At 34.8% G+C, this 18,401-nt stretch overlaps 1 protein-coding gene across 1 annotated transcript in view; it reads right to left on the reverse strand.

Moving 5' to 3' along the window:
• The window catches only part of LOC149066860 (dynein axonemal heavy chain 10-like), a 48,330-nt gene that overhangs the window by 25,252 nt on the left and 4,677 nt on the right, over nt 1-18,401 (reverse strand). Inside the window, exons 3-9 of the mRNA XM_089253229.1 lie at nt 16,385-16,503; nt 13,983-14,204; nt 9,065-9,142; nt 6,820-7,050; nt 5,262-5,501; nt 4,310-4,516; nt 3,253-3,435 (exon numbers count right to left, since the gene is read on the reverse strand). Of these exons, the coding sequence (XP_089109355.1) occupies nt 3,253-3,435; nt 4,310-4,516; nt 5,262-5,501; nt 6,820-7,050; nt 9,065-9,142; nt 13,983-14,204; nt 16,385-16,503 (1,280 nt within the window). The remainder of the gene's footprint in view (nt 1-3,252; nt 3,436-4,309; nt 4,517-5,261; nt 5,502-6,819; nt 7,051-9,064; nt 9,143-13,982; nt 14,205-16,384; nt 16,504-18,401) is intronic.

Here is an 18,401-nt window from a genome sequence, read left to right on the forward strand (position 1 = left end):
ACAACTATAGGGAGAGTAGTCAGGTTTTGTGCTCCAGGTGCCATACTAGATGGGACTTAAATTTAATTCTTTAACCTCTCCTTCAACATTACGAGGGGGCACCAATATGCATGCTTGCCCACAATGATGAAGCATCTAGTTGCGCCCCTGTTTTTTTGTCACATTCACAAAGAAATGCTCATTTCTCTACTCGCATCAAAATTATTTAAACATAATTATTTTCAAAATTATTACAGACAATTTTTACATCTCAGTATATAACCCACATTAACCAACACTGTTGTTTTGTTAATGTATAATCTATGGATCATGAAGGAAAATATGGTATTGAGAGATAGCATCACTATACAAGCAGTTATAATGGCATTTACTGAGCAAAAAATTTGATCAGATAGACATTTGATGGTTGTTTGATGAATATCCTTTTATGCAGACTAATAAACAACTACTACTACTTAACATTAATTGACCCTCGTACACATTCCTCTGCAGAATTTCTAACAAATTGGTACATACTGGAATCCGTGTTCTGAGTGTATGTGTGGCCCTAATGTACTCATATTGTTAGAGTTATGTGTTTTGTGTTATACCAGTGTGCCCGTCTTCAACATTTTGAAGCAAAAATGGCAATCACCTAGATTTTCATGTTACATAAGTATTGTGTTGAAGATCTGCCTGCTCACTGCAAGGACGCTTTTTCAAATGGGAGATTTGCTCATATTCATGCCTCAAAGTGGAATATTGCTCAATATACAACTACAGATCATCTGTAATTTTAGAATGTCCCAAATATATTAGGGAAAATGCATACCATCTAAAGTAGGGGTCTTCAACGTTTTATGCTCAAGGGCCACATAAAACATTTGTTTTATTCCGCGGGCCACTCATTAATGGCGAAGGGGGGAAGCTACCCTCAAAAGACATACTTCTTTGGGGGGTAGCTTCCCCCTTTTTCCCCAAAAGACTGGGCATTTTGCATGTTGTGGCATTGTATTTGTATTTGTATAAGACGATCATAAGCTAAATATGTTTCAGAATATTAAAAAAAATTTTAACATTCAATTAAATTAATTTTAACAAATATTAATTTTGAATGACTTAAAAATACATTTCAAATTATAGTGTCGAAAAAAGCTATTTGCTATATTAATACATTTCTGCTACTTGAAAATGCTTTTGAAAGTTGGTAAATCTGAATTTTTCTCAGAGATTCCTTGTGCCTCCAATCAATCTCAGTATATCCCACCCCCTGCCAAAGGTTGATCCTACGTACGCTCAGATACAACAAAGTAAAATGTGATGTGTACTGCATATTTTATGACTCCCTTATGAAGCATTTTTGTTTTAAAAAATTAAGCCGAATTGGGGCAAGACCAATTATTTTAGGTATTTTTTATATTGTATGAAACAGAATGAAAATGGATGATTTTTATTTATATATGTATATGTTGAATTAATTACGTACCAAATAATAAAAAAAAAGTCTTCAGTTACTTACATTACGAATACGAGTGGATGTAATTTCTAAATTAATACAAAACTTGACATCCTCCAAATGCAAATCAGTCAGACGTGTTCTAGTTTTTGATTTTGTATTCTTCATTCAGTGGAAAGCCATCATCTTCGTATTTCCACATTTTTCGGCATCTGGCTTTATCAATGCGATTACCCCTGTCTTCTGACTGGTCATAGAGGGAGCACCATCTGTAGCGATGGCAGATATGTTGCCTAAGTCCAACTCATGTTTGGCCAATGTTTCTGCCAAACTTGAATATAAGTCAAATGTGCGTTTTCCGTAAGTGCGACACTAGCTAACTCTTCAACAATTTTTAAGTTTTTGTCAATACCATGAATGAAAATGACTGCTTGTGCGGTATCTGTTGAATCCGTAGATTCATCCATAGCTACTGAGTAAAAACAAATTCCTCACATTTGGATTTGAAGGTCTTGAATACATCTGCTGACAGATCCTGCACGCATCTTGCTACTGTCACACCAGACAAACTAATGTTCGAAACAGCTTGAGCCTGTGATGGGCAAAGCACATCAACTGCAGACTGAAGACATTCTTTAACGAATTCTCCATCAACGAAGGGCTTCCCACGTTTCACAATTTTTTCTGCTATTATATAACTAACACAAACACAATTTTCACGCTGTTCATTTCTTTCAAAGAATAATGACTGTTGACAGTTCAGCTTTGATTTCAGTTCATTGACTTTTCACTTTGAAAATGTCCCTCCAATCCAGAATACTTCGCACTATGCTTGGCATTGTAATGTCTCTTAATATTGTATTCTTTCATCATGGCTGCGCTCTCATTGCAAATGAGACAAACTGCTGTTCGACAAAAAAATAAAGGGATGACCACTTTTCTTGGAAAAATCTCACTTTTTCTTCAACTTTCCCTTTTTTTGCTATCATGGTTCACCACCATGCACTAATTTAAAGACTAAAAGGCTTCTGGTCAAAGGCTTCAAAGACCAAAAACACAAGTAAACTAACTGTACCAATATTGAACGAATCCTTCTTCCAACCAATCAAGATTCATACATCCATCTGCTCCTTTCCCAACCATGCACCCGAAAAATATGATACCGTGAAAATTCCGTTCATTTCTGCTTTCTCCCACTCAAGGAGAATGGGATGTACTCATTTATGGTGAATAAATGTATGGTGTGGTTTCTTTTGCGTTAAAGGCTTAATTAAGAAGCTAAATAGTGCACACTGATCAGCCTGTCCTTGTTATAAGTCTATATGAAGCTGGGTGACTTTTTTTTTTGTCAAAATCTTTGTTTTACCCTATTTTTGAATGATATTGTGTCAATCGATCAAAATGTTTTGGCGAGCCACCAAAATATCAACGGCGGGCCAAGGGTTGAAGACCCCCCCCCCCCCAATCTAAAGGAAAGAGATTTACAAAGGAACCTATACCTAGAAAAAACAGTACTGTGAGCTGGTAGCAGGGGCAATTCATCTGTAAGCTAGAGGGAAAATTTCTGATTTTCTAATTAAAGCTGTAGTCACAGAATGAAGAGCATGCATCAGTATACAAACACTGAGCTGGCAAACATAAACCTAGTGTACGAAATGGCTGAGGTCAATAGACAAGCCAAGTTTTCTCAATTAATTCATCTAAAATGCTTCCCCATACAGACATGCACCTGGTCATTATTTGCTTGATCTGCATAGCATGATTTTTTTTTTTTGCATGACGACAAAATAAAAGGAAATTTTGAAGACAGAACTTACCTGACTGATCTCAATCAAATCATCGCAAATAGAAGACATATGGTCTGTTTTCTCAAACAGAACTTTTTCACTGAAATACCAGTGTCGCAAACCCTCAAGAGATTCTATCAGTGCTCTCTGTTCTTCATATGATCTTTTCCATTCTCTCACTAATGCTTTGCAAGTCTCCATTGTTTCACGAATCTGGATAAATACATTATGAAGAGAATCATAACACTCAGAGAAAAATTAATGAAATGAGACAGCTGTTAGAATTTTCTGTTTTGACTAGAAAACCGAGGAACGAATGAAATGACCCATTCATCGAACAATACAAGAAGTGACTAGTGAATACCAAAGCTGATTTAATTTCAACACAACTGTGAGATAAATCAAAATTATCCAATTTGTACTGTACTTCTAAGGACATAATGATCTGGTTACAAACTTGGAAAATCAAAGGTGGGCTGAATTATCTAGTTATTCATTCTCATTGAACCCTACTGTGTTTGATATACCACACAATATACCTCGAGAAAATGTAGCCAAAAATGCCTGTAACTATACTTCCATTTTTTTAATGAGCAACTTCCTTATTAACCATGTAAAATGTAATTTTTTTCTGGGGGGGGGGGGGAAGGAAATATTTTTATCTTATACAGTGGTACCTTGACTTACAGGTTTAAACTGATCCTAAAATTTATTTCTATAAACAAATCTCTTTTTTCGCTCACATTCTACACTCCCCTTACTTACTACTCACTACTATAAAAATCAATTGAATTAGCACAAGCTGATGTATTTTGAACACCTGACAAAGCTTTCAGCTTAGACTTATTAAGAGGACTAAGGATTTCATGCTTCAAATGAGCTCTTCCACATAATGCTGAATGGCTAAATATTTACTTGCAGGGTAGAGCAGCATTTTTAGTGGATATATTTTGCTTCTAACTAAAATTACTCACAGGTCAAGACACTCCCATGTTAAAGAGTACACTTATTTTTCACTCTACCTGGGATCGGTAATCGTCATTTTTACAAGTATTACTCAACCAAAGTACTGCAAAATATACTGCACCTCTGGAACAGTTTTCTTCAGTAAAGTCTTCAAATTTCCAGCTTCTGTGATTTTTCCCACTATGATGCGACACAATCCTTCAATAAGTCTACCCATGTTATCAGCTGTCCCATAGTAATCAGAGAGTGTCCACAGCAGCCTGTATATACCCATTACAGAAGACACTGCAGGAACTGATGCTTTTAGATCAATACCAAGCTTCAAATCCTGAACAAAAAAAAATTAATTGATAATGGATGACAAGAATAAAAATCAAGTGTCTTTTGTTTAAATAAAAAATTTTATAAAAAATAATTTTGATTAGTTTGGAAAAAAAAATTACAGAAATTTAAAAATATATAAATTAACAAGATTTCACATTTTGAACATACAGCCATATGTTAGTACAACATTTAAATAGAGAGACTCATTAAATGCATATGAAACACAAGAATTATAAATTTCTTTAATTCTTGAAACAACATCGGGGCACTGTAAACTTATGCTTTGTTTACCATTTTTTCTTCAAATACACATCCAAAACTATATATATGTATATACACAGTCAATTTACATTGATGTGAGCACCAACTCATACCCCCCCCCCCCCAAAAAAAAAATGGTTTTGTGCCATCCAGGTAGCAAGAAGAATGTCTGGAACTGATAACACAACTCAAGGTTGTTGAATTAATCCAGAACCATGCAGACTGCAGACCATTCGGTAACTGCTAGAAAGTATATGGCAGAAGAGAACATGATCAAGCTGATCCAAATATGCTTGATTGAGCAAGTGTGGAGGATTGGGAGAACCAGAGAAGTAATCAAAGGTATTACAGGTCTCGCATCCCCCTTGCCTTGAAAGATATAATCTAGTATATATATATATATATATATACAATGTCCTATTTTCTATACACATGAAAAACTAGCAAACATGGTAAAAAATTTAAAGAGGTGCTGGAAAACTGCATACATTTAAATATGGATCCAGATTCAGCAGGTGACTAAGATTATCTGTAGCAATCGAAAAAAGTTTGTCCATTTCTGCCTTTTGATTTTCAAAAAGCTCTGAAGTCTTGGATCCAGTCAATGCAACTGTTTTCAGAGTAAAATTCACAGCAGAGTTACCTAAATGATCATTCATGGCACTTAGGTCAGCCCTATTCTCTGTCCAATACAGAACTTCAGTGAAAGGATCATTTCTGTCTATATCCTGAAGAAAAGAAAAAATAAATTATGTGCAGTGATACCTTGGCTAGCAAAGATAATTCATTGCACCGAATTTGTTAGCTAAATTCATTCCAGGTATGGCAGAAAATTTCAAGGTAAGTTTTATATTATAAGTTTCAGTTGGATGAAGGAGAATTTAAGAAAAGATCAGAAAAAGCTTTAATTTTTGCATCATATACAAAACCCAGCCGAGATTTAAAGTGCTTTATTATGTGATGTGGTCAGCTCATTTCTGTGTCTGGTATTTATGCAGATGGAAAAGGTAGTTTCCTAGAATGTCTAGACCATTCATTTTGATGCTGAGTCTTGCACTGAAAGAACATGTGCACTAAGATCACCTAAGTATAAGCTTTTTTAAATGCATTCTTCACTTTGTTTGATCATTCCTTTTATATAAAATTACTCTAAATTTTTCTGGAACATAAACTGAGGTGTATGTGGAAAGTGATTCTGAGTAAGATATTAATTAACAAGGCTCGAAAAACAAAACAGGCTCCACCGCTGGCAAGAAGATTCAACAAGCTGAAGGAATGGTTCAAACAAACCTCAGAGTTACCATCAAAAATGAAATGTGTTCTCTGCAAACCAGTGATTAAAAATGGTACTAATTTTGTTTCGGCTATCTACTCCTATATTTACGCAAATAAATTTTTAAAAATTACAGAGCAGATAATTATTAACTTTCCTTCCTAGTTTTACTTGCAAGAAATTTATACAGTCAGACCCTGATGCAATAAATTCACATTTAACAAATTCCCCAATTCAACAAACTTTTTAGAAGTATATGTAAATATTTGTGTTGTTCACAACCCAGCTATAACAATTTGCCTCGATTTAATGAATAAAAATTTTGGTTTTAGTTGATTTGTACACAGAAAAGTCAGACAAAGCTGTCAACTATAACTCGTTACAGGCACCCAACATCAAATAAGCTATTCTCACATACATCCTGTTCAAATGTCGAACATTAAAAAAAAAATTGAAGCATTCTTGTCCCTAACTACTTGCAAGTCATAGTAAATTGCCCTTGATTTAAATAAACTGATCATTAAAAAGAAAAAGTAGTATAATAATATCAATAAATACTGTATTCTTGGGCTTAGGTTTTGTTGATTGCTTTGAAATTAACACATGTAACACATTGGCATGGGTGCAAAAAAAACACCAACATTATTTTTTTCAAAGAAAATCAACAACAGTTTTTATAAAATTTTGTCAATGTTTCAAAAACAATGTTCAATTAAAAAAAAGGAAAAATGTAAATAAGTTGAGCATTAAGGAAATAATTCTCAAACACTAACTTTTACTGCCAATTCTGCCAAATAATCTTTGAGTACTGATGTCCATTCTTTCACATACTCTTCAGCTTCCATAACAAATGAGGGATCCTGGCAGAGCTGATCAGGCGAACTGTTTGCAGGAATACAGGGCAATCGAAATGGAAATGGCTTTTGTATCTGTTCAGTTATGATAGTCACATTTGATACCAACTCTTCTGCAGCAACCAAAAATTTATTGTGCGTAAGATCTAACTGCAAAATAAAGTTTACCATATTCGATCAGAACTGGTAGAAAATGCATAAAAATGACTGAATCGAAATTACAAACAATACAAAAGTTACTGGTGAAAGTTACAATGATTAATCCTTAACCCTATGATGCACCTGACTACCTAGAGACAGACTTCAATTGAACAGCAGTTCAGACAAGAGGAAATGTTTACAGACACCCTCCTTCTGTTTGGGGTGACACAAATTTCATCAAAATATCTGGTTTTAATGGGGAGCTACAAGCATTGCAAGATTAACAAAGTTCAAAATCTAACTGTATCATTGATGTATCGAAATCAAATTTATAATCACCAACTCTGCAAACACCCTTCTAGCTGCAATCGGTCAAATTTGCCAAAAACTTGTCCATTCCACCAGCTTCCAGAAGAGCTTACAATAAACCATAACGGTTTTCTGGTTCAGGAGAAATGTAGGCTTTCGTTTGGAATACATCACTGAAATCAGCGTTTGTCGAAGTAGATACTTGACGAAAATTCAGAATTGGCAACAATCCTTTTCTATAACTTGAACATTCAAATAATGAAATGTAGTAAAATTTTTGTAGAAAAAGAAGTTTCAGTCTATATATAGAGCTGTGATCCAGGCGAAATTAAAGAAATTAAATTAGATGTTTCGTTTACACTTATGGTAGACATACTTCAATGGCAATAAAGTAATATCTTACAAGATGACCTGAAGCCAATGCCAGAGTTGTGCTCCAGTCATATCTGGTAAGCAGAGGAGATCACTTCATCATGATTGGATCATCAATACCCTAGATTGCACTATATCTATTGTAATATTTTGTTAAGAAAATAAATGAAATTCCCTGGGCACATACATTTGAAAATTTCATTTCCATTTTTTATAGTCTTCCACAAACCATGTTTGCGTGAGTGTGTGTGCGCGCATGCGTATATATATATAACATGCATAAAACCCCATACAGAATACCTCATAATTTTAAACTGAAAATACTTATCTCTGATAGATACAGACACATCTTACTTCATTAATGATTTTGTTCTATATTTTACTTCACCAGCTTATTATTTAATACAAGGTGGCATGCATTTATGAGCCAATTTTGATTCGCAACTCTGTCAGAATGTGTGTGCGTGCATGCATACACTGTACATTTACCATAAATTTTGTTCATGCTATACAGCTGTAACTACTTTTTGCCTACATTCTTTGAGAATAAGGAGTTATGAAATTAGTACATCATGGACAGTTGACTGATGCTGATATGGATATCATGAAAAATCTTTGGCTTTTACATAAAAAACTTTAGATTAGACATAATGTGCAAGCTGTATGAGCTAAAACATTGGCCCCTTACTTTTTTAAGATTAAGCCAGGCATGAAGAAACTACTACTAAATGGCACATGCACCTCGTCCATATTCCTCTGCAGAACTTCTAACGAATTGGTACATGTTGGAATGTGCATGTCCGTATTGTGAACCTAATGTGGCGCTTGTTTCTGTGTAATGCTTGTTACAGTGCTGCCATCTACCACATATTTTCGAACTATGAGTGAAGTGTAATGATTGATGATTTTACTGTTGTAGGCCTGTTGCTTGCACTCTGTGGCGAGACTTTTTAATGGGGAGATAGGCTTGCATTCGCACGGCATGAATCCACTATTAAAATGTGTTTAGTGCAGTTAATTACGCTTCCAGGGTTATCCTGAAAAAAAAGTTAGAGAATCAGTAATTCAATTCATACAACTTGAGCACCACATTACAATATTTGCTTGAAGGATTCTCATGCAAAAGCCGAAGATTTTTACAGTGTGTGTCCAGATCATCACTGATCAACATCCAGGATAGACTAATTGAATAACTCTCTCAAATTTAAATAATGTAGGTATACCATGCATGTGCACACACATTCTGACAGGGTTGTGAGTTTTAATTTGGTAGGTGAAATATGCTCTGTAGATATTATATACACAGATCACAGACTATATGAGATAAAAAAAAACAAAGCACCTCATTTTTGTTAAAATTTTTAGCATCAGATTCCAATACAAAAAGGGAATTCTTTTGTTTCAAAAGAGGCAGGTAAATCTGAAAAAAAAAAATAGTAGCATATGCACACATATACCTTTGAAGTTTCTATTCATACAGGCAATTCAAATTGTTTCATTCAAATTCAGTGGTGAGGTCAAATACATAAAACATTTTTCTTCATAGTATATGAAATCCAATCCAACAGTGAAGGCAGTAGAGAACACTATCACTTAAACATAAAAAAAGTTTAACTGATGAATGTTTTGCGGCTTTTGCCAATGAGCTGATCCATGAAAATCAGTTCAAAGCAAAGCAGCACCCATAAAACAAAAAAAATTAAAAAATTATACATTTTTTTCTTCAGTAGTTGGCTGTGCATAATTTTCATTGCTTTATTGTGTCTTTTTGTGAAAGAAAAACTGGTTTTCGCTCCCTTCTTTCATTTGGAAGAAAGCTAAAGAGCAAGTAGTTAAATCCTTGAAAGTTAAAATGGTGGTTCTAAGTAATGAGAACTAATGAAAGAAATATATATTGATTAGTTAGATGAGGATTGTGTAATTGAACCTCAGGTAACCAATCGAATCAAAAGGGGGGAACCGCATGTATTTGGGAGAAAATTTTTGAATGCAAGGAAATATCTCAACAGAGCCGTAAAAACATTGTAGAAACTTACTTGTTTTATTCATAAAATTCTGAACATATATATATACAGTGGAACTTTGGTTAACAAGCAGTTTGGTTAATGAGCAATTTGCATAATGTGCAAAAATTTAGAACAAATTTTGACTCAGTTAATGAGCAATGATTCACATCAAGAGCAAAAATTTTATGCTTTATTTATTTTCACGTTATCAAAACTGAGATGACAGTTTTTGCTTTTGCACAAAATTCCATAACATGTGTGTTATGGAATTGGGGTTAATATTCACACCCAAAGTCTCCTCACTCAAAAAATTAGCACACGTGCGAGTGTGAATACTTTTATGATACAAAACTAAATGTAGCATTGTAGACATGTGTATGTGCGCTTGAAGTTATTTTTCAAATTCTGCTTGGAGAAAACTGTGGGCTGATTACATTATTGAACGTGGGCATCTTTTTCCTCAGCCACTTCGTAGGACATTTTGCCTGTTGTGGCCTTATATTAGTACCTTTGAAAGTCTAGCTCATAAAAAGGAATCACTACTTGTCGAAGAGATTGTGTGCTTGGGGGAAGACCATGGACTGGAAGTGCATGAGGATGGCATTTAAGAACTAATGGTGAAAAATGTCTAGGAGTTGACAGTAGATGAAGTAATGGATTTTTTTTTCTTGCATGCACCAGCAAGAGTTTATGGACGGTATGTCACCTGAGGAAGAGTCCCTCACATAAAATGAAATTAGAAAGATGTGTAAAATGTAGTAACCTCTGTTCAAAACTGTGTAGGAAAAACCACCCAAATGAAGCTTTAGCAGTGTGCGAGCAATGAATCTGTCCAACAAACACTGCAATTTACCATTCTCCAGAAATCCTAAAAAATTAGACAAAAGCAAGTGGGATTTGATAAAATTCTTTTTTGAAAGTCACGCAAAACAGAATAAGTTTGTAAACAAAACCGAATCTCTAAATCGTCCTAATTTATAGTCTCTCTTGTCGATTAGAGTAAGTTAATTTGTAAACATTAGCGTATTGATGTTTATTTATGGCATTATCTATATTATTCTGTTTACTTATTGATTGAATGCCGTTTTTATTAGTAATTTTTATGTCAGTTGTGGAACAAATTATTCAAGTTTCCATTATTCGCTATGGGGAAGTTTGATTCGAATAACGAGCTATTCCTATAATGAGCATGTTGGTGGAACGAATTAAGCTCATTAACTGAAGCTCCACTGTATATACACTGCTGGCCACCCAAATTGCAACACCAAGAAAGACAAGAGATATCGCAACAATATTTATTTTGTAGATATGTAGATAACATGTTGACCAAGCATCAAATGATTAAATTTATAGATTTCTGTGAAGTGTGGTTCCTGCCAAAATCAGTAGCCAGAGTAGCCGCCATTGTTGGAGATCACCGCTGCCACACGCCTCGGCATTGATTCAAAGAGACTTTGGATGTGTTCTTGGGGTACAGCAAACCAAGCAGCTTCCACGCGTTGCCAAAGTTGATCTGGTGTGGCAGCTGGGGATGTAATCTGGGTCAATCGTTGAGCAACCATGGACCACATGTTTTCTATCGGCGAAAGATCCGGAGAGCGAGCTGGCCAGGGAAGCAATTCAATCTGGCGATTGACGAAGAATCTTTGGACAATGCGTGCCACGTGTGGTCGCGCATTATCCTGTTGAAATATGGCTGTGGGCAAGCCCTGAAGGTAAGGAAGGACAACTGGCTCCAACACCTCGGAGATGTAGCGCTGGCTTTTTAAAGTACCGGCAATGCGTACTAGAGGAGTGCGAGAGTGATATCCAATACCGCCCCATACCATAATACCCGGTGCAGGACCAGTGTGGCGGTGCATAACGCAGCTGTTCAGCATCCTCTCTCCACGGTGTCTCCAGACTCGAATCTGACCATCGTGGTGTTGCAGACAGAAGCGTGACTCGTCAGTAAAGACAATTTCATTCCATTGTGCCGTCCACATCCTTCTTTCATCGCACCATTGGCGGCGGAGACGTCTGTGGTTCTGCGTCAAGGGTAGACGAAGCAATGGACGTCTTGTGGACAGAACACTCTGCTGTAAACGGCGTCGAATGGTATGCGCAGACACTGGATGATGCGGTACAGACTGAATGTGCTGTGCTATGGTTCGTGATCTGGATGAGTGATCCGTCACTGCCATACGCACAATACGCCTGTCATCACGTGAAGTGGTGCACTGAGGTGGATGCGATCGAACACGTCGGTCCGTCGTACCCTCCTGCATCCAACGATCACATATCCGCATTACAGTTGTTTGGTTTCGTCCAACACGGCTACCGATTTCCCTGAAAGATAATCCACAATCTCGGTAGGCCACTATCCTTCCTCTGTCGAACTCGGATACTTGATCAAAAGATGATCGCTGTTTTCTACGAGGCATAATTGATCGTTTTTTTGAAAAAAACCACAAGAAAAACACAATTGCCGTACTTCAAATCGTCGAAATCTCCAAGCCTTAAATAGCACTTTGAAGTGGCGCCACAGGCGCGCGTGATGTGCGTCTGCGCTGAAATTCTAATCATTTGCATATCTCACCTCCGCTAATGCATGTTGTAAATTTCATATTATTTGCATGCTTCCTTCAGGGTGTTGCATTTACGGTGGCCAGCAGTGTATATAAAACAAAATTATATCAAAAACTAATTGCAGTATTTCTTTTGCCACTGACCTCACATACACCTTTGAAGCATACACACACACACACCTTTGATTATTATTGCATATGTAAAAATTGTTCCGGAACTACTCCAGATGCAGGAACTTAATTTGTATACCGGGTGCCCCGTTAGTCCTAATTTGGCCTTTATCTAATCAACTGTTTATCATAGAGGTATGGTTCCAGTTTTAGAAAATGCTCAAAACGTGTTCAAAAATCACCCTGTACAAGTTTTAAGAGTGAAAATGCGAACTAAAGAAGCCTTAATTTTTACATGGTCCCCCCTATGGAATGGAAAAGACAATTTTCATGGTCTTCCAACTTCTAATTAGATAGTTGTGGCTCTGTCTCAATGAAAAAAAAAATCCAATTTTTTTACTGCAATATTCACTGAGATATTTGAATTCGAAATCAAAGTAAAGGTGAGAAAGAGGCATAAACTAATGGAAAAGCTTATTATGCTGTTCTTTACAACTTTTCACTATTTTTGAAATCAAATATCTCGGTGAATATTGTATTTAAAAACACGTTTGCTTTCGTTAGCCTCAGATGCGACAAGGCAAAAACTTTCTAATTGGAAGTTAGAGGACAGGGAAACCATAGAAAAACTATTTACTAAAAACAGCTTTTTCTCTCAGATACAGTGATTTCTGAACACATTTTGAGCTTTTTTTAACTGGAACCATATCTCTATGACAAACGGTTGATGAAATAAAGGTTGAATTAAGACTTACAGGATATCTTTCAATAAGAGTTTTGACCTTCATTTTCATTGGGACTTCAAAACATCTAACAATTGTTAGATCTGTGTAATTGTTGAATTGGGGTCTATATTTTATCTCAGTCTGACTATCTAAGCATATGAAAATAAACTGCAATACCTCTAAATTGCTTTGAAGAAAAATTACCCAATTTCAAATTTAATATTATTTACACTACGTGTTGCACCTCAATAGTTGATTTTTCCTTTCTTTCAAAAACGAGCATAAAAATGGATGAGTAGCAATGACTTTTGAAAAAATCCTGAATGATACTGCCGTAATTTTCTTTAATCATAAATAGTTTTACAAAAGACCCATGAAAAATAAATTTTGAACATAAAAGATGACATTTAGATGTTATTAAAAAGCTTGAGATTCTTTTGTTTCTAAAAACAAATATGATCAAATACCCTCTACCATTCACTAAGATTTCTTTAGTGCAGATATAGTCGAACCTTGCTAAAACAATCTTTCTTGATAGCAATTAAATATTTTTCCCATTGAACATAATCAAATCACTATTTTGTCAGTTGGTTACTATGAAATTAAATTAATACAGAGTATTTTCAGTATTTTTTTTTTTTTTTACTGTACAGACAACTACCAGGAAATTTAAAGGAAGGATTATTTCATTGTCGCAGATTATAGGCAGGAAATTGCTGTAATTTTATTTTACTTGCATATATTAAAAATTAAAATAAAATACATGAAGAAGAAATATTAACTCCTCTTTGCAGTAATAGCAAACTACATGCAAAATATGGGGCCTACCAATGAATATATATTCAATGTACCTGTTCAACTGAATCTAGAAGATTCATGATAGGATGCTTGTTGATGACACCAATTTCGAAATACTGACTCATGACAGCAACAGTTTCTTCCCATGTGTCAGTAAATGGAGCAGGTTCTGTTTTTCTGAGAAGAAAATAGACATATCTTCTATCTGGAACATGCTTTGTGATGTTGAAGCAAATGTTGAGAACAGTTTTTTTCACAAGTTGTTTCATGGATTTCTGCAAAGTGATTTACAAAACTAGACTGATACATAAATAATATGAAATGAATTCATCAATTAAAAAAATACAAAAAAATCTTGTCGTTTTTTCGAAATGGAAGAATATTCCTATAACTCTGTTATTTCGATTACATTCCACGATATGCTAGAACCATCTATCCTATTAGTCCTTACAGGGTGTTGGAAGTGTTTGGAACTTGTGGGTGATGGATTTGATCATTAAATATAGGAAATTTTGATTTCTGAATCAATTTAGTGGATGCTCAGACCCATGTCACAAATTACCTTTAAGCACTTACAGCACCCCGGCTCCAACGTCACTGAGTCCTTATTATTGTTTACAGAAATATATGCCAATTATTCTGGGAGATATCTGCAAAGGGTGCTATATCAATGTTTACATCAAGGAAAACCATGCAGCATGTGAGTAGTGTAAAATAATGAATTTTTACTTTACCACCATTATTTAACCATCCTTACAAAAATACCAAAATGGTGAATAGCACAAGGCAAACAACAAATGAACATAATTTGCATTTGTGATCCATGCATACACATGATTATAAGTAGCCTACTACGGTTGTAATCAGTTAATACCAAGAAGCAAAAAAAATCTAAAATTTGTTCATATTTCAGTTCAGAAATCACTCATTAAATCTATGAGAAAATAAAAATTCTGATAGCATTAAAGAACATGTTATTTTAAAGTTAGAGTTAACGTGAAAAAAATAAATTCAAGGGGAAGATGTAAAAATTAAATATAGGCAGCTATACTTATTCATTCCTTATCACATTTGTGATAGACTATGACAGTGTTTCTCAACCTTTCTGAAAATAATAACAAGTCTGAAACAATTTGACGAACCACTTGTATTCCATAGTATGAGACATTCCTGTAACTTTCATTTTTCGTTTTTTTTTATACATTTGTCCCGTTATTTACAACACTATTTATTGTAATTTGTAATGTTCAATAAAGTCTTGAATACACACAGTGCTTTCATGATATCAATAATATTAAGATAATTATAAAAAAAATTATAAATAATATTCATCTCACATATTTGTCAGGTTTAACGTTTGGTCCTCAGTTACTTTTGAATTTTAATTGTGCCTAGTGCTTTTGTGCCTACTTCTGACAATGTTTTTGATAACAATTGGCAATGTCCCGTGTTTTACACAGATTATTATTTAAGATCCTAGTAAACCAAGTTTTATTTTCTTCAATGAAATATGGTTATCAGATAATTTGAATATTTTGTTTGTGAAATACATTTTTGTTTACTGCGATTTGTAGCAGCCCTTTTATTTCCTGAAGTAAAGATGGAAATGCTTGAATTTTCATGTTATGTCAGTATCCTGTTGTAAGTGTGCCTGCTCTCTGAGGAGAGACTTTTTAAATGGGAGACCGACTTGCATTCGTGCCTCAAAGCTGGAAAAATTGAAGAAAACTAACTTCAGCTGACCACCACTGTGCCGTGAACGGGGTTTGAACCTGGATCCTCAGGACAAGAGTCCATCACAATGTCCACACGACTGCACAGTGGCACTAACATCAACTGCAAGGGGTGAATAAATTTATCAAGTCTGCCTGCAGACCACTTCTGGTCCATACATCACAGTTTGAGAAAAGTTGAACTATGACAATTATTGTCTAAACAAAAGGTACTCTCCATCCCACCTTGCAGGAAAGCACTGACATCGAGATATGATGCTTGAGTGACTTAGAATTTCAGGTTTTATTTGATACATAGTAACTTTTTGATTAGTGCCCTGAACTTGACTTTGAACAGCAAGAGAAAGAGTTCCAAAATATAGTAAAGCACTTGTCCTGGTAATAAATTTTCTTGGAAAAGGAGAAAGCCAAAAAAATTTTCTGGTATCAACCAAATTTCTTATTTGGACATTCATAAAAGCAAGAAATTTTTGATGCAATCAAATAGCAAAGCAACTTTAGCTTCAGAAATGCTTGTATATTAACTGTGATCACATTCAGCAAGTTCACCCGTACCAAGTTAAATTTTTTACTTTCCAAATAAAACATTGATATGACAGTTGGTAAATCTTAAGCTTGATCAGCATTCATCATTGTATCAGGAAATATATCTTTGTACTCTCAGTAGTTTTAAAATCCAAAATGTCATTCAATTTTTTCACTGATTAAATATTAATTTATACTTTTTCTTCTTCCTCTTCACCTTCAACCTCTCCTTCTGACTGTTCTTCCTCTGTTGAAGCAGCTTCATCTCCAGCACCAACTTTCTCAGTTGATTCAAGGTTTTCATCATCACTAGTATCTAAACATTCAAACATATAGTGATGTATAAATTTATCATATTAATAGTTACATTGATCTCAATTTATTGCAATGCTAGATGGTTCTGACAGATTTTTGACACTGAAAATTAATAGGGGTAGAGGGAACATAGAAAATTGGATAATTCAATCAAAATGTAATAAATGTATATATATATTTAGAAAAATATATATTATATTGAGTTGTATACAATGTTAATTGTAATATAATGTTTCCACAAGGTATAAATGTGTATTATACCTTGAATTTTTTACTATATATTTTTTCAACCTGAAAAACTACTTTTAAATAAAGGACGTTTTAAAAGGTGGCAATATTTTGAAGGTGCAACAAAATACTAGTAATGGATATTCCCTATATGTTAGGGATCGACAAACAAAAAAAAAATGTAGGTACCAGCAAAATTTCATAGGGCCAAACATTCTTTTTAAAGATGAACGATCCAAAATAATGTTTTCTTTGATTTATCTGGAACATCTGGATCTCTTGACATACTGACATAACTTCTGGTCGTTGTGGTGGTCATAGTGACAGACTCCCAATGCGAGGTCCCGGGTTCAAGCCCCACTGGTGCCACCATGGTGGTCAGCTGAAGTTGATTTTCTCTGTGGTTCACAACTCGCATGAAAGTGAGTCAATCTCCCCATTAAAAAGTTTCGCCACAGATAGCAACAGGCCTACAAACAGTACAAATATTCAATCATTACACTTCACTTCTGAAATATAGATGGCAGAACCGAAAAATCACACAATACTAGATATGCACTCAGACTGTTAGGTTCACACGCTTACACTTCCGGCACAACTCACTAAATAGTAAACTGCCCATGTCACCATGAGCCTGAGTTGTGCTCAATTTGAAAGAAAGACATAACTTCTGAAAATTTTATGCTGTACTCACATTCTAATTTAACTATATAAAAAATGAGGCACAGATTCCAATTGAAGGGTTGGATGGAAGAATGCTTTCAGTTCAAAAAAAATCTAGATTAATGTTTGTGTACTTTTGTATGACCAGTACCACCTCCTTCCGCCACAAAAACACAGGAGGCAAAAATGCTTTCAGTCCATTGTAATAAAGGAAGAAAGATGTAGCATAAGGGGGGAAAGAATTATCTTAGTCACAGCTTGTTTTTAATCTCCTAAAAATTTTTGTTTTATGGGCTAAAAACATTCTTCCCCAGACACTTCAATTTTTAGTCACCGTGATGACCTGGGATTTGTCAAGCTCTATATAAGATTAGAATGAACTTTATGATATCACGAGAATAAAAGGTTTGCTTTTCGCTTGAAAAAGAACAAAATTCAAATATAGCAGCTCTATTCATATAGACAAATAACCTGTGTCTACGAAAATGGTTACTTTCATGATTTGGATGCAGTTAAAAGCAAACAATATTCCCCACTATATCTTTAACATTTAGGTTCACCAAGGAAGTATGGATATGTTTAGAGGCGCTTATGAATGGCAGGGAGAAAACGAAAGCCCACATTGAAGGTGGGGAACAGGAAGCACGAGTCTACATGCTGCTTGAAAGATTTAAAAAAAAAAAATGAAAAATTAGGCACTAACTAGATTTCTTACGAGCCGACCACAACTTGTTCTCAAGAAAAACAGATTCAACTTTTCCAAGACTTAATGATCCCTTTTATACACTGATAGATGCACTGCCATGAAATCAGAATGCTTTGTGTGTCATCCTTATATTTCAAAAATATTCTCCATTACATAATGGTGAATAATTATTTGATCACCATAATTCACCAATTACATATATTTATTTATTTATACAATATTGTTGGCCTTATAGACCTATACAAGAGAATGTGATTGAATGTGACATAGGTATTGATAGATTTTGTACAAAACTTTAGTGA

Source organism: Pholcus phalangioides, unplaced genomic scaffold (genome assembly GCF_987345545.1).
Source record: "Pholcus phalangioides strain wild (caught in Gottingen) unplaced genomic scaffold, Ppha-v1.0 ptg000032l_1, whole genome shotgun sequence".
NCBI classification, from domain to species: Eukaryota; Metazoa; Arthropoda; class Arachnida; order Araneae; family Pholcidae; genus Pholcus; species Pholcus phalangioides.